General features: G+C 40.0%; 1 protein-coding gene across 1 annotated transcript in view; it reads right to left on the bottom strand.

Annotated features, from left to right (window-relative positions):
• Positions 1-18,259, bottom strand: part of ap3b1a (adaptor related protein complex 3 subunit beta 1a) — a 290,460-nt gene that overhangs the window by 134,973 nt on the left and 137,228 nt on the right. Inside the window, exons 10-11 of the mRNA XM_048593837.1 lie at positions 3,180-3,295; positions 1,532-1,641 (exon numbers count right to left, since the gene is read on the bottom strand). Coding sequence (XP_048449794.1) covers positions 1,532-1,641; positions 3,180-3,295 — 226 coding nt within the window. The remainder of the gene's footprint in view (positions 1-1,531; positions 1,642-3,179; positions 3,296-18,259) is intronic.

Below are 18,259 nucleotides of genomic sequence, written 5' to 3' on the forward strand. Positions count from 1 at the left end.
GAGAGTTACCAAAAATCTTATGGGTACCTGGCTATTGCCAAAGTGTTATTAAGGCACTGTTGATTTTCTACCAGACTGAAAGCCAACATATCATTTGTGAAATGAGTACGGGGATTCTGATGTCTAGCACCTAAGATATTCCACAGAATTTTTTAGTTTTAGTATTATGCATACATGCAAAGAAAACTCAGATACATACACATACATGCACACTAACAAAACTTGCAAAAAAGAAAGTGCCCCACATCCATATTTTCAGATGACCCCAGTTAGGAGGCACCAAGCTGTATGAGTGAAAGCAGGAAGTTCCAAAGGGGCAGATTAAATGAGTGTTCAAAACTGTTGAGATAAATTTCAAATGTGGGGAAGTGGAAAATCTGAAAAAGGCAAATCAACATATTTTATCAATGTTAAGAGGCTATGACAACCAAATTCCTGGACACAATGTACACAAATGACTATAAAACTCGTCCATTGCAAACAGCATTTAGAACAGCAACAGCTCATTTTGTATTTGAAATCAAGGCTATGAAGAAAGATGAGAGAAACTCAAGTCTGCAAGGAATGCAATATGAAATATAAAATGTTAAATGATGTAACGGAGTCAAACTTATGACTTAATTAAGCCAGAAAATTAGAACCACGAGGCATAAAATATTCTCTTTGCAAGTAAATTTTTAGGTTACAAGTTTTGTTTTCATTTTTCTTCACATTTATCTCTTATTTGAAGATGTGAAATATCTGTTAAGTGGAAGAACACAGACAAAACTAAGAACAACATTATGAAATGGGATTGGATGTTATAATTGGGAAGTTATAGTCCAGCATATTATGTGTGGATGATCCATATGACTGACTGATGTTTTAAATGAATACATCAAACAGGTTATACCATTCACGTGGGGCTGAGATAAAGGGAGTAGATTTAGTGGATGGTTTAATGACATTAAAATGTCTTTTGTTTTGTCTGCTGACATATGTAAAACTTATCCCAAATCTTAGAGCCAATACACTCGCTTCTGGTTCTTGGCAGGTATAATGTCCTGTCAGGTTTTCCCATTTATAATCAGTTAGAGTATTACAAAAGAATACAAGCAAAAAAATGCCAAATTGTTAACATTTGCATTGGTTCATAATATTTTCAATCTGCATTTGCTTCAAACTCTATTGAAAAGTAGGATGAAATGGATTGTGAATGAGAAGATCCTCTTACCTTGCTACTCCATGAATCATATGCATTAAGCCAAAAATACAAAAATCAAAAAACCATGAATAAAAATCAGAAGCCCTGACAACACCAGGATACACCATACATGTGAATTAATAGCATATGTTATAGCACATTGAAATTTGTTGATTTTATGATCAGGAACGCATTTCAGATACGTCACCAGATACCAAAGATGCACAAGTAGGGCAATGCATTTGAATAATAGGCCTGTGCTAAAACATCAATATTCATGAGAACACTTGTGTTTAGCAGCTAAAACAGACTTGCTTTCCTTCAACACTTATGGTTTATAATACTTACTGTAATATTGCCCAAAAGCTTGGCCATATGTTTGATGATTTCACTGTGCTGGGATGGTTGTGTCTGGAGTAGTTTCTTAATGACAACTACACTTTCTGCGACAACATTTTCTGAAAAACATGGAGTAATCTCTGACATAAAACCAGGCTTTAATAAAATTAACAACCAAGTTACTACTTCAGGTCCTCCAGAGCTCCTCAGGGTGCTTCACATTTTGCCCAAAGAGGTGAAATGCAATTGAAATACCAATAAAACTGCAATTTCTAATTCAAAATAATAACATTCATTGTCACGATTTATTTCCAAACTATTGCTTGTAAATCTTAAATGTGTATATTTGAAATTTAAACAAAGAAAAGACTGAAAGAAAATCAAAAATCAAATAATCCAAAGATAGAAAGCTACTTTGCTCAAGGGATGAGCATGGTTGGTCTTTTCATGTTTGATTTTTGGTGTGTCAGTGTAGGAGAACATTGGTATCAGAATGCCTATTCAATTCTTGAACCACAGCAAGTGCATAGTGCAGACTAATAATTCCAATTAAAACAAAGGATTTGCAAAGCATGCTTTCCACCTCGTTCTTAGCACTATTATGCTGCACATCAGTTGTAGTCTATGCTAACTCATCCAACCAATCACCTATCCATGGACAAACTAAGAGCTTTCATTCACTGGTTGTGAGGGTTACTGCCAGGCTAGCATTTATTGCCTATCCCGAGAAGACGAGTGATAGTGAGTTGCCTTCTTGAACTGCTGCAGTCTATTTGCTGTAGGAAGTCTTTCAATGCCATGAGGGGGGGGCGTTCTGGTGACACCAAGGGAACAGATTATATTTCCAAGTCAGGAAGATGAGTTTCTTGGAGGGGAACTTGCAGATGGTGGTGCTCCCATGTATCTACTGCCCTTGTCCTATAGGTGATGGTGGTTGTGCGTTTGGAAGAAGATGCTGCTGAATGTGTTGGTGAATTTCTGAATTGCATCTTATGCACACTGCTGCTATTGAGCACCAGTGGTAAGGAATGTGAATAGTTTTGGATATGGTGCCAATCATGTGGCTACTTTGTCCTTGATACTGTCAAGTTAGACTGCTGTTGGAAGTGCAGTCATCCAGGCAAGTCAGAGATACACTGGCTTGAGCTTGGCCAACGATTTTCGGGAGTCAGATGGTAAATCACACACTGCAGTATTCCTAATCCTGTTCTTGGGGCCACAGTATGAAGAGCACATGGCACAGGAGTAGTGCAGGCCATTTGATCCATTGGCCATGGGTCTGCCATTCAATGAAATCATGGCTAATCTGATAATCCTCAATTCCACTGCCCTGTTTTTTACCATAACTCTTAATTAGAAATCTGTATCTCAGCCTCATTTATACTTAATGGCCCAGGCTCGACAGCACTCTGTAGTAAAGAATTCCACAAACTGAATCTTCTGAGAGAGAAAACCGCAATTTTGACAAGGTCTCTGCTCATTCTTCTAAACTCCAATGAGTACAAGCCCAACCAACTCACTTCTACTCCATACCTGGAATCAATCTAGTGAACCTTCTCTGGACTGCCTCCAATGCCAGTACATCATTTCTTAGACAAAGGGAGCAAAGCTTCCTACCAACATGCATACTCTTACATTTCCCCACATTATTTGCTACCTGTCAAGTTTTTGCTCGTCACCTCATTTACCTGTCTACCGATGCTGCCATCCTTACAACTTGCCTTCCCACCTATTTTTGTCATCAGCAAACTCGGCAATAGTACATTCAATTTCCTGATCCAAGTCATAAAAATACATTGTAAATAACTGTGGTCTCAGCATTGATCCCTTTGACACTCCACTAGTTTGAGATTGCCATCCTGAAAATTCCCCTGCTTCTCAACTCTCAACCCAGTTAGTTAGCCATTATTCTATCCATACTAAAAATACTATCCTCAGCACCTAAATCTTAATCATCCTTATCTATAGTACCTTACTGAATGCTTTTTTGGAAATCCAAATATATTACTACTACTGGTTGTCCTTTATCTTTTTGCTCATTACCTCGTCAAACTGCAATTTGTCGGACATTACTTCCTCTTTATGAAACCACGCTGACTCTGCTTAATTTTATGATGTATTTCTAAATACTTTGCTACTGCACATTTTGTATCAGGTTCTAACATTTCCTAATGACAGATATTACACCAACTGGTAAGAGTTGCCTATTTTTTGTCTCCCTCTCTTTTTGAGGAAGGACAGATACTATCAGTACATACATGTGACTTCAACTTAATTCACAACACCAGGTCATAGCCCAACAGGTTTATTTGAAATAAAGCTTTTGGAGCGCTGCTCCTTCCTCAGTTAACGTGACAAAGGAGCAACACACTGAAAGCTTATGACTTCCAATAAACCTGTTAGACTATAACCTGATGTTGTGTGACTTCTGCTTTTGTCCACCCCAGTCCAACAACCCATCTCCACATCATGGCTACATTTGAATTAATAGAGCACTACAGGAAGATTAGGATACCAAGTTGAGGAGAATCTATTGCCATGGAAGTTTAAGCCAAGATTGGTTAGTGTATGACCAGTGAGGGTCATGCCACCCAATTAGCATTTCAAGTGATGACAAATTATGTGCAGACAGTATCACAAGATCTAGGGAGACATAGACAATTAACGTTAACATTCATCAAAAGCGTAATTTGTGATTTTTGTGAAAGTCATTTCAGTGCTCCTAATAGGGAGTCATGGGAAAGGAGGTTAGGGTTTGGAGACAACATGTTCAGCAACTTTCTTAAAGAATTATCTACTCAAACATGAAAACAATAAATTTAAAAAACAATTTATCATGAATCATTAAATGATACAACTGAATGGAATACTGCCCTTATTTGAAGGGATTTGGAGTATGAGAGTAGGGAAGACTTACTGCAACTGTACAAGATGCTCATGAGACCACATCCGGAGTACTGAGAGAAATTTTGGTCTCTTTGCTAAAGAGGAGACATTATTCCATTGGATGCAGTCCGGTGAAGGTACACTAGGATGATCCCCGGTATGGAAGGGTTGTCTTATGGCCAAAGGCTAAACAGGTTGGAACACTATTCATTGGAATTTAGAAGCATGAAAGTGATCTAGCTGAAAATGTATAGGATTATGGGACTTGACAGAGCAAATGCTGAGAGGATGTTTCCCCTCATGAAAGTCTAGAATTGGACAGTTTAGTCTTAGAATAAAAGGGGTGCCAATTTAAGATTGAAATGAGGAGGAATTTCTTCTGAGGGTCAAGTCTCTTTAGAACACCTTGCCGCAGAAAGTGTGGGGATGGAGTCCTTGTATACACTTAAGGTTGAGAAAGATAGATTCTTGATCAGTAGGGGAATCAAGGGTTATGGGGAAAGGACAGGAAAATGGACGAAAGGCAAGTAAGATCAGCCATGACTCAACTCAACGTGCAGGCTTGAGGGGCCGAATAGCCTACTCTGGTTCCTATTGCATATGGTCTTATTTGGTCTATTAAGTTTGCAGTAGCTTCTTTGAAGAATAATATACAATTCTCATTTTCCCCTCTTGGAGCACATTTTCCTTTCTGCTTATTTGTCAATTTTCCCTACTTATTGGTGAATCTCTATCCACCGTAGAAAACTTCCCAAAGTATTTATTTGGGGAGGATAAAAGCATGCTGTGAGCCTTCAAGAGAGCTGACACAGATTTGAAGATCTGTCCAAAAACGTGTTTTGGAAGCTTTTTTACTCCTGCTTCATGTATTTCTTTTTATTCATTCATGGGGTGAGGGCATTGCTGGCTAGCCAGTACATATTGCGTATCCCTAATTACCCAGAGTTAAGAGTTAACCACATTGCTGTGGGACTGGAGTTGCACATAGGCCAGACCAGGTAAGGATGGCAGTTTCCTTCCCTAAAGGGCATTAGTGAACCACATGGGCTTTTCCGACAATCAACAATGGATTCACGGTCATCATTAGACTCTTAATTCAAGATACTTATTGAATTCAAATTCCACCATCTGCTATGGCGGGATTTGAACCTGGGTCCCCAGAACGTTACCTGGATTACTGGATTCAGTGATAATACCACTAGGCCATCGTCTCCCTCATGTTTGATGGTAACGAAGAAAGCCAAAACAACTGAAATATATATATAGTGCCTCTAACATAGTGAAATGTTACAGGCCCTTCACAAAAAGCTTTCCAAAATAAAATATGACACTGGCCCACATATGGAACTATCAGATGGCCAAAAAAATTAGTGAAAGACGTAGATTTTAAAGGAGTGTCTTAAGCTAAGAGGAGACAGACAGGTGTAGGGAGGCCATTTCAGCTCTGAGGGGCTAGGCACATGAAGGTGCAACTTCATGGTCACAGAATCTCAGAATTGTTATGCTGCAGAAAGCCGTCATTTGGCCCATCACGTATGCACTGTCCCTGAACATCTTAACGTTATTTTACTGTTTTCTCCCCGCAACATTGTTTCCATTTAAATCTTCATCCAATGCCCCTTGATGCCTCGATTCAATCTGCCTCCAACATGCATAATTGCATTTATCACAATGGATTCCAGACCTTAACTACTTGCTGCGTGAAATACATTTTTCCCCACCTCACATTTGCTTCTTTCGCAAAACTATAACCTCCGATTCTTGATCATCAGGAGGAACAGTTTCACCCCATCCACTCCATTTAGAACATTCACAATTTTCAAAATTTCTATCAAATGATGAATAGGTGAATAGGAAGGGAATAGAAGGATACAGATTCTCTAAGTGAAGACAGTTTTAGTACGGAAGGGCAAAATGTGTTGGCGCAGGCTTGGCAGGGCAAAGCACCTGTTCCTGTGCTGTATTGTTCATTATTCTTAAATCTCCTCTTAACTTTCCCTTCGCCATGAATAAACTGTCCCAACTGTAGCAATTTTTCCTCATAACTTAAGTATCATCTACTTGGTACAATTATCATTAAACACTTTGCAGTTTCAGTGCATTGAGTATAGGAGTTGGGAGGTCATATTGCAGCTCTGCAGCACATTGGTTCGGCCACTTTCAGAGTATTGCGTGCAATTCTGATGTCCCTCCTGTAGTAAGGATGTCGTGAAACTAGAAGGGGTTCAAAAAAGATTAACAAGGATGTTGCCAGGGTTGGAAAGTTTCAGCTATAGGCAGAGGCTGAACAGGCTGAGGCTATTTTCCCTGGAGCATCTGACGCTGAGGGATGACCTTCGAGGTTTATAAAAGCATAAGGGGCATAGATAGAGTAAATAGGCAAGGTCTTTTTCCCAGGGTGGGGGGAGTCCAAAACTAGAGGGCATAGGTTTAAGGTGAGAGGGGAAAGATTTAAAAGGGACCTAAGGGGCAACTTTTTCATGCAGAGGGTGGTGCGTGTATGGAGTGAGCTGCCAGAGGAAGTGGTGGAGGCTGGTACAATGACAACATTTAAAAGACATCTGTATGTATATATGAATAGGAAGAGTTTAGAGGGATAATAGGCCAAATGCTGGCAAATGGGACTAGATTTATAAAAGATATCTGGTCAGCATGGACGAGTTGGAACGAAGGGTTCGTTTCCATGCTGAATATCTCTATGACTCTGATCCCAACGTATTCACAACCTTCCTGTAGTTTGACACCCAGAACAATATTCCAACTAATGTCTAATATCAGTGTCTCACATAAGATCAGCACAACCTCACTACTCTCACCCTCTCTGCTCTAATAAGAAAGCCTAAAATACTATTTTAACAGTATTAACAACAGCCCTTTCTAGCTGTCCTGGCACTTGCATTAATTATATACTCAGGTCTTTCTGCTCCTGTATGCCCTTTGGAATAGTATACAGTTTCGTACTGTCTCTTCATTTTGTTCAAACAAAAGGCATCACCGCACAATTCTGTGTTGAAATTCATTTGCCATCTAGCCACAAAATTGTCCATGCCCCTTTTAAGTTATACACCATCTTCCTCAGAATTTATAATTCTCCCAAGTTTTGTATCATCTGCAAACTTTGAAAGTATCTTCTGTATACCGAGATCCAGGTCATTTACACATTAGAGGAAAAACAAGGGTCCCATCATTAACCCCCCAAGAAACTCCACTAGAAACCTTCTTCCAGGCTGAAAGGTATTCAATAACAGTTACTCTGTGTCATATCCTTCAGCCATTTGTATCCACATGGCTGCTGTACCTTTTAGTCCATGACCTATAACTTTCCTCAACTCGTGTAGCACAGTATAAATTGCCTTTTCTAAGTCCATGTACGCATTATCAACGCCTTCCCCTTATCAACTGTTATCCCTTCAGAAAACCCAGCAAGACAGTTTGGTATGATATTCCCTCAAGTCTAATTGACCTTTCTAAATCAATTCATCTTCTTCTGTGTGACAATACGTTAAATTAAAATGTCCTTATGAACTCCCAGAAATGCGCCTTCAGGATCTCATTTGCCTTCTTGCCCATCTAATAGATGCCAGCATGGACCTCAACAGTCATCTGTTCTTCATCTCCCAACAACGTCCTGTAAGCTCCGAGGTCCTTGACCTTGGAAAAGCAATGTATCTTTCCAAAATCTGTTCCGTTAATTTAAGAAACTCCCCTCAGTACTGCTCTTCCACTCTTTCCTCCCCCCACCCCCAATTCCTGCAAAGCTGAGTTACATGCAGTGCAACTGACTTGGTTCTAACTACATTCTTCTGAGGAACCATCACCCTTACCACTATGCAAAGTAGAAAACTGTTTCGTGGGCAAGACAATCGGCATGAAGATCTCTGCATTTATCCCTATTTGGCGTTACACTGCAGCAACCAGACTCAACTGTTTAACCTAATTAACCAACCAACTACTCTCCAAGTAGAGCCTGTTTCTCCCGCCTTATGTGATCTTATCATACATGAACTCTTACCACTGTAAATACCAGTTAAAAGCTAGCTAGTCTTTCTCTTGGAAATATACTGACAATAATTTATCACTCACCAAACTCACAACTTGAAATTCGCATACGCTTCTCAGTTAAGACATGAATAGAGGTCTGGGTGATACCATATTTATGAAGGTTGCAATGAGGGAGACCAGCCAGAAGTGTATGGAATAGTCAAGACCAGAGGCAAGGAACGAATACATGCAGGTTTCAGCAGCAAATGACCCAAGAAAGGGACAAGGCCAAGCAATGTTATGCAGATAAAAATAGAAAGGTTTTTTTGATGACTTTGGAAATAGTGTTGGTCAAAAACAATTTTTGGAACAATTTTTAAACAGAAAGTTACTATACATTTGATGTTGGTGAACAGATTTCCAATATTAGTTTCAGCCTGCTCCCGAGGTCTCCAGCATCACAGAAGTCAGTCCTCAGCCAATTCGATTCACTCCATGACATCCAATGCCTCCAACAATTTCTTAATAATGTAAAAGCCTTGGGACCTGACAGCACTCCAGCGATAGATCTGTAGACTTGTGCTCCAGAACATGCTGCACACTGAGTTATGCTGTTCCAGTACTGCCACAACATAATGTGTAAAACTGCCCAGTGTGTCCTATACAAAAAGTGGACAAATCCAACACAGCCATATACCACCTAGTCTACTGTATCATCAGTCAAGTGGTGGAACATATCATCAACAGTGCTCTCAGCAAAAACCATGCTCATTGGTGTCCAGTGTGCTCCACCAGAGCCACTCAGCTCCTGACCAAATTGCAGCCTTGGTTCAAACATGGTCAAAACAGCTGAATTCCAGAGAGGTGGTGAGGCAAGGTGAGAGCGACTGCCCTCGACATCAAGCCTGCTTTTGACCAGGTGCAGCAGCAAAAGCCCAGCAAAGCTGGAGTCAATGGAAATCAGAGGGGAAAACACTCCACTGGAGTCGTCATACCTGGTACAGGTGGCTGTAATTGTTGAAGGTCAGTCATCTCATCTCCAGGAATCTCTGCAGGAGTTCAAGGTAGTGTCCTAGGTCCAACTGTTTTTAGCTGCTTCAATGACCTTCCCTTCATCATAAGGTTAGAAGTGGGGATATTTGCCCATGATTGCACAACGTTCTGCAACATTTGAGACTTCAGATACTGAAGCTGTCCATGCCAGACAAGAGCTATGCAATATCCAGGTTTAGGCTTAAAAATTAGCAGTTAACATTCATGCCACAGAAATGCCAGGCATTGACCTTCACTAGCAAATAAACAATCTAACCATCTCCCCTTGACAAGCAATTCCAAGTTTCCAACAATCAACATCCCAGAGGTTGCCACTTCATCCACCACCAATGCTCAGTAGCAATGGCATATACAATCCACAGGATGGGCTGCAGCAAATCAAAGATCTACAGATAGCACTTTCTAGAACCACAACCACTTCCATCTAGAAGGACTAGGGCAGCAGATACATGGGAACACCGCCACTACAAATTCCCCTCCAAGCCACATCCTGCTTTGGAAATACCTCACTGTTCCTTCACTGTTGCTGGGTCAAAATCCTGGAATTCCCTTGAAGGGCATTGTGGGTCAACCCACACTAGGTTGACTGCAGTGGCTCAAGGTAGTTCACCACCATCTTTTCAAGGGCAACCAGGGACGGACCATAAATGCTGGCCTAGTCAACAACACCGACCTCCCATGAAAGAACAAGAAAACAAACACTACTTAGGAGTATCTTCAAATTCTCATCAGTTGTCTAGGTACGTACAGTTGCATCCGGAGGCTCATGTCAACATAGCAGTGTGTTTCACAGGTACTTTTGCCACTGGACGGATTCACAACAACATAACAGTTGAGAGGAGGCGGAGAATGCAATAGTGAGGAAGGCTATTAGTTCTGAATGGAATCTGTATGTGTAGAGATTAGAATTCACCATGGCAGGTTTCTCATCTGCACTTCCTATCACTAAGGGGAGGCATAGCCTAGTGGCATTATTGTTGGACTATTAATCCAGAACCCAAATAATATACTGGGACCCCGGTTCAAATCCTGCTATGGCAAGTGAGGGAATCTGTATTCAATAACAAATCTCAAATTAAGAAGAATTTAAGGTTGACTATGACATCGTTTTTGATCGCCAGAAAAACACGTCTGATTCAGTAATGCCATTTCAGGAAGGAAACACTGTCCTTAAGTGGCCTGACCTATATACGACTCCAGACCCAAAGCAAAGTGGTCAAACTCTGAACTGTTCTGGGGAATTAGGAATGGACATTAAATGCTGCCCTGGCCAGTGATGCCCACATCCCATGAATAAATTAAAATAAAAAAAAGACATGAGCAGCAGCAGCATGGAGTGAAAAACCGAGTTAGCACTTAGAATCAATGTAACTACTTCGGAACTACTTCATTCTCCACCTTCTCCAAAATTGCTGTGAAAGTGAATTTCTACACTTTTGCTTGTATTTCAGATTTCTGGCACCCCAGTATTTTGCTTTTGTTGTATGAACAGAATGTCACAGTAATACCTTCACACTCCACTTCCCCAAGTCACACAACATTCTGCCTTTTGCTTCTAGTTATCAGTCAATACTCTGCAAATCTGTACTTAATATCATTATGGTGGCATCATCACAAAGACTAAAGCAGTTTTAAAATTGAAAACTTATACCACTCCCACAAAAATAGTGACAATAACCAAATAATCTGTCTTTGCAATAATAATTGCGGGTTAAATATTTGCAAATCACTGGGGTATGTTCCCTACTTTTTGAGATAGCTATTGTGCCATGTGATCTTTCACATCCACAGAAGAAAGCTGAGGATCTGAAAACTGACAGCTCCAACAGTACAGTACTCCTTTAGTACTGCACTGGAGTGTCAGCTTTTAAGTCTGTGCTCAGGTCCTGGAGTGGGACTTGAATCCAGAATCTGACTTAGCTGAGCACGTCTGAGGTGACAGGGAGAAAGGGGAGTTCTTAAGTAAACAATGGATAAAAAGTGATTTGACATTTACGCCTATTGCACAAAGAATGTTAAAAATGTTTGAGTACTTGTTAGGTCGCTTGCTTTGTGGGTTCAGTAGCACAGCGGTACTAGATTAATGATCCAGAAGCCTGGAGTAGTGACTGCAGACTGGTTCAAATTCCACAAGAGAATTTGAATTCAATTTAATAAATCTGTAGTAAAAAGCTAGTAATGAAGAACACAAAATGACCAGGGTGTTGCAAAAAAACTCATGCGGTTTACCAATCCATCCTTCCCTTTTGGGAAGATCGCTGTCCTTACCCTGCTAGGCTTGAGATATTCCAGATCACATCAATGTCGTTGATTCTTAACTGCCCTCTGAAATTGCCTATCAAGCCATTCAAATGCATCCAAGATGACAGTTCATGACCAACTTCTCAAAGATAATTAAGAACAGACAGTAGTTCCTGCCCTTAGGATCTGGTCTTCCATGAATGAAAAGGCCTCTTGTCAAAGTCTCAATTTTTATTCAACATCAACTTTCTGCTGTTAAATCTTGAAAGAGAATTTCAGTTTAACTGTTCTGTACCAACTCCACCTATTTTCAGGCTACAGCAGATTTCTTTCCTGGTAAATGATAATGTGAAATGTGGTAAATGCCTCACCGATACTCAGCTGAATCAAGGAACATTTAATGATACAAATCATATGGGAAGTTCCTAATTTATTGCAAAAGCAACACTCAAGTGCTGACAATATGTTTAAATTCTTACAGTATACCACCCCTATAATTTCACTTAGGACACAGATTGAAAAGTAGCAGTGTTTAGCTGTAGCCTTCATAAAATAGTGGGATGTCATTAAAAAGCACTAATATCACTTTCCAGTAGTGGAATATTGTCTATTCAACCTAGCAGATTTTCTTAGTGACCTTCATAAACTGAAAAAAAATCACTACCACTAGGGATTGGTATGAAGCCTAGAACAGACTGAAGTATTAGGGAATATCTAACGGTTTAATTTAGCTTTAGATTAATCCCCAAGACTTGCCTTTGTGATGCAGTCCAAGGAGCAAATGACAAAACTACCCTAGTTTAGTTATCTTGCAGCAGGACTGAATGGTCTCTAATTTTCTGCTCCATCAGACCTGCATTTAAAACAATACATATGGCATAAATAAGGATAATGTCATTTTTGGGGTCAGACGTTTTACAAGCTGTGCATACATATTTGTTTGAATAATTTTATGCGATCCTTCACTGTGCTTTTATATTTTCCTGTAATGTGCACCATTTCTCAATTAAAAAGAAAATGAAAGCTACCTCCTTCCACAGCTTAGGTTGTTTGATCTCCACTGCAAGGGCAAAGACATTCGTGCCATAGACTAGTCTTTCAATCCATCCTTCTGAGAAAATTCCTTAAAACCCTGTTCTATAAAGACACCACAAAGGAAACAACATTGTCAGGGGATATACCCCATTGCTCCTTTTACACATTCCACAAAGCTGCTAGATTGGCAGATTACATATTGGAATAGAGACACATGGAAAACAAAATAAATTAAGGTTAAAGGAGGGCAAGGTGTGGCTGCAATCATTTCCAGGTAGCTTTCTAAGCACCACTGCTATACCCACCTCTTTTATATGCATTAGTAAAAACACTCGTTACTCCATGCGTTCTTTACCCAAGTGTCTCCAAAATCCAATTCCAGTTTGCTCCTGAGAAAAATAGCCTCTATATTGTGAAGATAAATTTCTCACCATCACAATGTGGATTAAGTAGAAGAAATATTTTTGTTAAATTATTTGGTTGTGAAGGAATTTGAAAAGGTTCACACAAAAATAATAACCATCTTAAAACTCCTTCATCACAGATGAGTTTTAATAAATTATTGCTGAATAAAATCATAGGTTGTCTCTGAGATGATGTTAAAATAATGAAGGATCAAGATTGTGCTCCTCCAGATAGGTCATCTCAATTTAAGTTTTGTAAGGGAGAAGCCATCATCTCATCCCAGAGAATGAATAAAAAACCCTTTAAAGGGATGGACCAGTTGTTTCTTGCTGGGGCAGAAATGATGCCATACAAAATGGAAGGGGAATAATAAATCTAAATTGTGAAGAATGTAATCTCCAAGATTTACTTCGATAACTCAATTGAATCAGAAAGCCATTTTCTTGATTTTGTTCAGCTTGAAGTGACTTAACTCTGATTTGCCCCTCCTATGTTACAGTTGAGGTGTGGGTTTTCTGGATCATGACTGCAAGATGACAACTCACTGGATCATCACCATTGCTTCAATGTCTGTAAATCCTGACTTCGAATTCAGGTTTGCAGCTTTAAAACAATTAATTCATCTAAAATACAGACTTCTTCTGGCTGTTTTTAAAACATTGAAAAATAGTGCAGCAGTCTGAATAAGTGAGCTGCGCATGTTTAAAAGCACTGTTTTAATTGGCAGCCTTCTAATAATTTGGGAAAGTTAAGTGGTTTTAGGCACCTCCAGTACTCAGTCACATTCTGCATTTCCACAGAAACAGTGGTAAAGGTTGTCTGGTCACTATGTACTCCAAAGAGGGAGGCGGTTTGTTTAATTGTCAGGTCTGTTAGCAAACAGGCAGATCAGAGTCAGTGGAAAAAACAAACTATCAAAATTTCAGTCCATAGACAACTGGTCGTCAATTGCAACAAGAGTTGCCAAGGTCAAAAGAATTTGGGGTCTGTTGTCCAGGAGGAGGAAACTAGGGATAATAGCAAACTACGGACAACAACTAATTCTTTAAGAGACCAAAGAAAGTTGCAAAGCTGTATTGCTTACGATTGGATGGTAGATGAATGTGTTATGACGTGAGCTGGTGCATTGTAGTACAAATATATTAATTTTTATCTGAATGAATTTGTCAAGTGGATGAGTAGAGATATCTGCTGTTGCACTTTCTCAAGCCATTCAAAACAACAAATCAACATGATTATTGTGTTATGAAAGCTAACTTGTATACTTTATTTAAAAAGTTTAGAATATGTAAGCGAGTAGTAATGACATGTCTACATAAAGCATCAGGGAAAATATGAAGCTTTTAATCAGGGTACAACACCACCTAGGAGGAAATGTAATTGAAGGAAGACTTGTTTATTAAATCAAAGCACAATAAGAGTAATGTCAGGGACATTTAGAATTCTGAATGAATGGGGCAAGCAGCAAATTATTTTCAAGTATTGGGGGAACAGGGATTGAGGACAAGGGAAGGAAGGAGATTTGGAACAGTAAGCAGCAAACAGATTTTTACAGAATTGTGAAGCTATAGAACTCACATCCAAAGTTCAAAGTTATGACAAAAACACTCTCCATATTCAAGATCAAATTGCACAGATTGGAGGAGGAAAATACATCAAAGAGAAATGAGGACTGGTATTGTTAAATGAATTTTTTTTTTGATATAAACCCTGTGCCAGCTCAGGATGTCCAAAAGGTTGACAGCCAGTTGAGCACTTTTTCAAAGTACAGTCACTATTTAGAGTTAGGAAACAAAACAGAGCATTTTCACATATAGCTCCACTAACAGCAGTGAAATAAATGTCAAGAAAATGTCCTTTAGCTACGTTGGTCAATGTATATAGATTCGCAAACCACTGGTGAAAAACACTATTGCTCTTCTTTGCACAATGTAATTGGATTGTTGATGTCCAAGAAATCTGATAGAGCCTTGGTTTAATCTCTCATCCGAACTTTAGCACCTCTGGCAGTACAGTGTTCCCTTAATACTGTACTGAGGTGCTTGCTTAGATGATGACGTAATTCAGACTCGAGTGTGGGACTTAAACTCAACAACACCCAAGATGAAAATACAACCACTTAGACAAGACAGTAACACCTGCTCACAAAGTGAGTATCAAAACCACAGATCAACTGGACCAAAAGATCTAATTCAGGTTTGCAACATATATTTATGAAAACTCAGTCGGATGCAGAGAAAAGGCTGACCAAAATACAGCATTATGTAGCCCACCAAACAGAAAAATATTGGGATGATTTACTTCCATTAAATGATGGCAAGAGCATCTGAGTGAATGTGAAACTTTACTAATGCAGGTGAAGCAGTGATTTACCTGCAATTCACTCAATCTAGTCTAGTCTGGTGCATTCATAGAGTCAGAGACCTACAGCAAGGAGACAGGCCCTTTGTCCCATACTGGTCCATGCTGACCAAAATGTCCATCTATGCTAACCCCATTTCCCTGCACTTAGACCATATGCTTCTAAACCTTTCCTAGCCACGTGTTCATCCAAATGCCTTTTAAATGCTGTTAATGTACCTGCCTCAACCACTTCTGCTGGCAGCTCATTCCATATGCATACTACCCTCTGTGTTTAAAAAAAAAGTTGCCCCTCAGGTTCCATCTATTCTTTCCCCTTTTACTTTAATCTGACGCCCTCTAGTCCTTGATTCCTCAACCCAAAGAAAAAGACCGAGTGCATTCACCCTATTCATACCTCTCATGATCTTACACACTTCTATAAGATTCCCTCCTCAGTCTCCTATGCTCTAAAAAAGAAAGTCCGAGCTTGTCCAATCTCTCCATATAACTCAGTCCGTTGAGTCCTGGCAACATCGTTGTAAATTTCTTCTGCATTCTTTCCAGTTTAATAACATCTTTCCTAAAGCAAGGTGACCAAAAATGAACACAATACTCTAAGTGCAGCCTCACCAATATCCTATACAAATGCAACGTAACATCCCAACTTCTATACTCAATCCCCTGACTGATGAAGGCCAGTGTGCCAAAAGCCTTTTTCACTGCCTCGTCTACCTGTGACTCCACTTTCAGAGAACCGTGTACCTGAACTCCAAGGTCCCTCTGTTCCACTACACTCGTTAAGGCCCCACCATTCACCATGAAACTACTACCTTGATTTGACTTTCCAAAATGCAACATCTCACACATTTATCTGTATTAAACTCCATTTGCCATTTCTCTGCCCAATTCCCCAGCTGATCAAGATCCTGCTGCAATTTCTTCCTCACTGTCCACCTATTTTAGTGTCATCCGCAAGCTTATTAATCATGCCTTGTATATTCTCATCTAAATCATTAACGGGCCCAGCACCGACCCGAGGCACACCACTGGTCACAGGCTTCCAATTCAACAAGCATCCTTCCGCTATTACTCTCTGCTTCCTACCATCAAAGCCAATTGTGTATCCAATCTGCCAGGTCTTCCTGACTTCCATGCAATCTAACGTTCCAGAGCAGCCTACCATGTGGGACTTTATCAAAGGCCTTACTGAAATCCATATAGCCTACATCCAACGGCCTGCCCTCATCAAGTTTCTGGTCACTTCATCAAGAACTCTAACGAGCTTGTGAGGCATGATCTCCCACGCACAAAGCCAAGCTGACTATTCCTAATCAAACGCTGTCTCTCCAAATTAATCTTCTCAAGTAAGTTACCCATCACAGATGTTAAGCTTACTGGTCTATAATTTCCAGGTATTTCTTTGCAGCCCTTCTTGAATAAGGGCACAACATTCGCTACCCTCCAGTCTTCCTGGATCTCATCCACAGCTAACGATGATGCAAATATATCTGCCAGGGCACCCACAATTTCTTCTCTAGCGTCTTGCAGGTTTCTTGGATATACCTGGTCAGGACCAGGAGATTTATCCACCTTCATGCATTCTAATACTTCCAACACATCCCCTACTGTGACATGGACTGCCCAAGATGTCGCCACTAACTTCCCAAAGTTCCCAAGTCTTTATAAAAACCGAAAGAACTACAGATGCTGTAAATCAGGAACAAAAACAGAAGTTGTTGGAAAAGCTCAGCAGGTCTGGCAGCACCTATGAAAAAAATAATCAGTTAACATTTCAGGTCCTGTGACCCTTCCTCTGTTCAGAGAAGTATTCATTGAGGACCACACCTATCTTTTGTCGTTCCACACATACATATCCACTTTGGTCTTTGAGGGGTCTTTTTCTCTCTTTAGTTATTCTTTTTCCTTTAACATACTTAAAGAATCTCTTTGGATTCACCCTAGTCTTCTCAGCTATCTCATGCCCCTTTTTTGTCCTGATTTCCTTCTGCATCCCCTATATACCTCCAGGAATACCCTTGATCCCAGCTGCCTCTCCTGAGTCATGTTTTTTTTTCTGGTTAAAGCCTCAATATCTCTTGTCATCAAGGGTTCCCGACTTCTGCCAACCTCGCCCTTCACCCTCACAGGAACATAAAGATCTTGAACTCTAGCTATCACACTTAAAGGCCTCCCACTTGCCAGAGGTCCCTTTGCCTGCAAACAAACTATTCCAATCAACCCTTGTAAGCTCCTGTCTAATTTAGGACATGAAACTGTGGACCACTTTTGCCCTTCTTTTAACTATTTTAAAATTAATAAAACTATGGTAATTGGTTCCAAAGTGCTCCCCCACTTTCACCTGTCCTGCCCTATTACCTAAGAGTAGGTCAAGTTGTGCCCCTTCCTATCGCAGGACCCTATATATACTGCTTAAGGAAACTTTCCAGAACACATTTAACAAATTCCACATCTAAGCTCTTAACACTATGGCAGTCCCAGTCCATGTTAGGAAAATTAAAATCCTCCACTATAACAACCCTATTTCTCCTGCATGTCTCCACAATCTCCCTGCATATTTGTTCCTCTAATTCCCGTTGACTATTTGGGGGCCAACAGTACAACCCCAATAACATCACCATCCCCTTTTTCTTAGCTCCACTCACAAAGCCTCACTGGATGATTCCTCAGTTATTTCAGCTCTAACTACGGCTGTGATATCAAAAATGGAAGAAGATACAGTAATCAGAAATAGCAAGTTGAAGAGATAAGTCAGGTTGGAACAGAACAGGGAGC

Source organism: Rhincodon typus, chromosome 3, assembly GCF_021869965.1.
Source record: "Rhincodon typus isolate 14 chromosome 3, sRhiTyp1.1, whole genome shotgun sequence".
Classification (NCBI taxonomy): Eukaryota; Metazoa; Chordata; class Chondrichthyes; order Orectolobiformes; family Rhincodontidae; genus Rhincodon; species Rhincodon typus.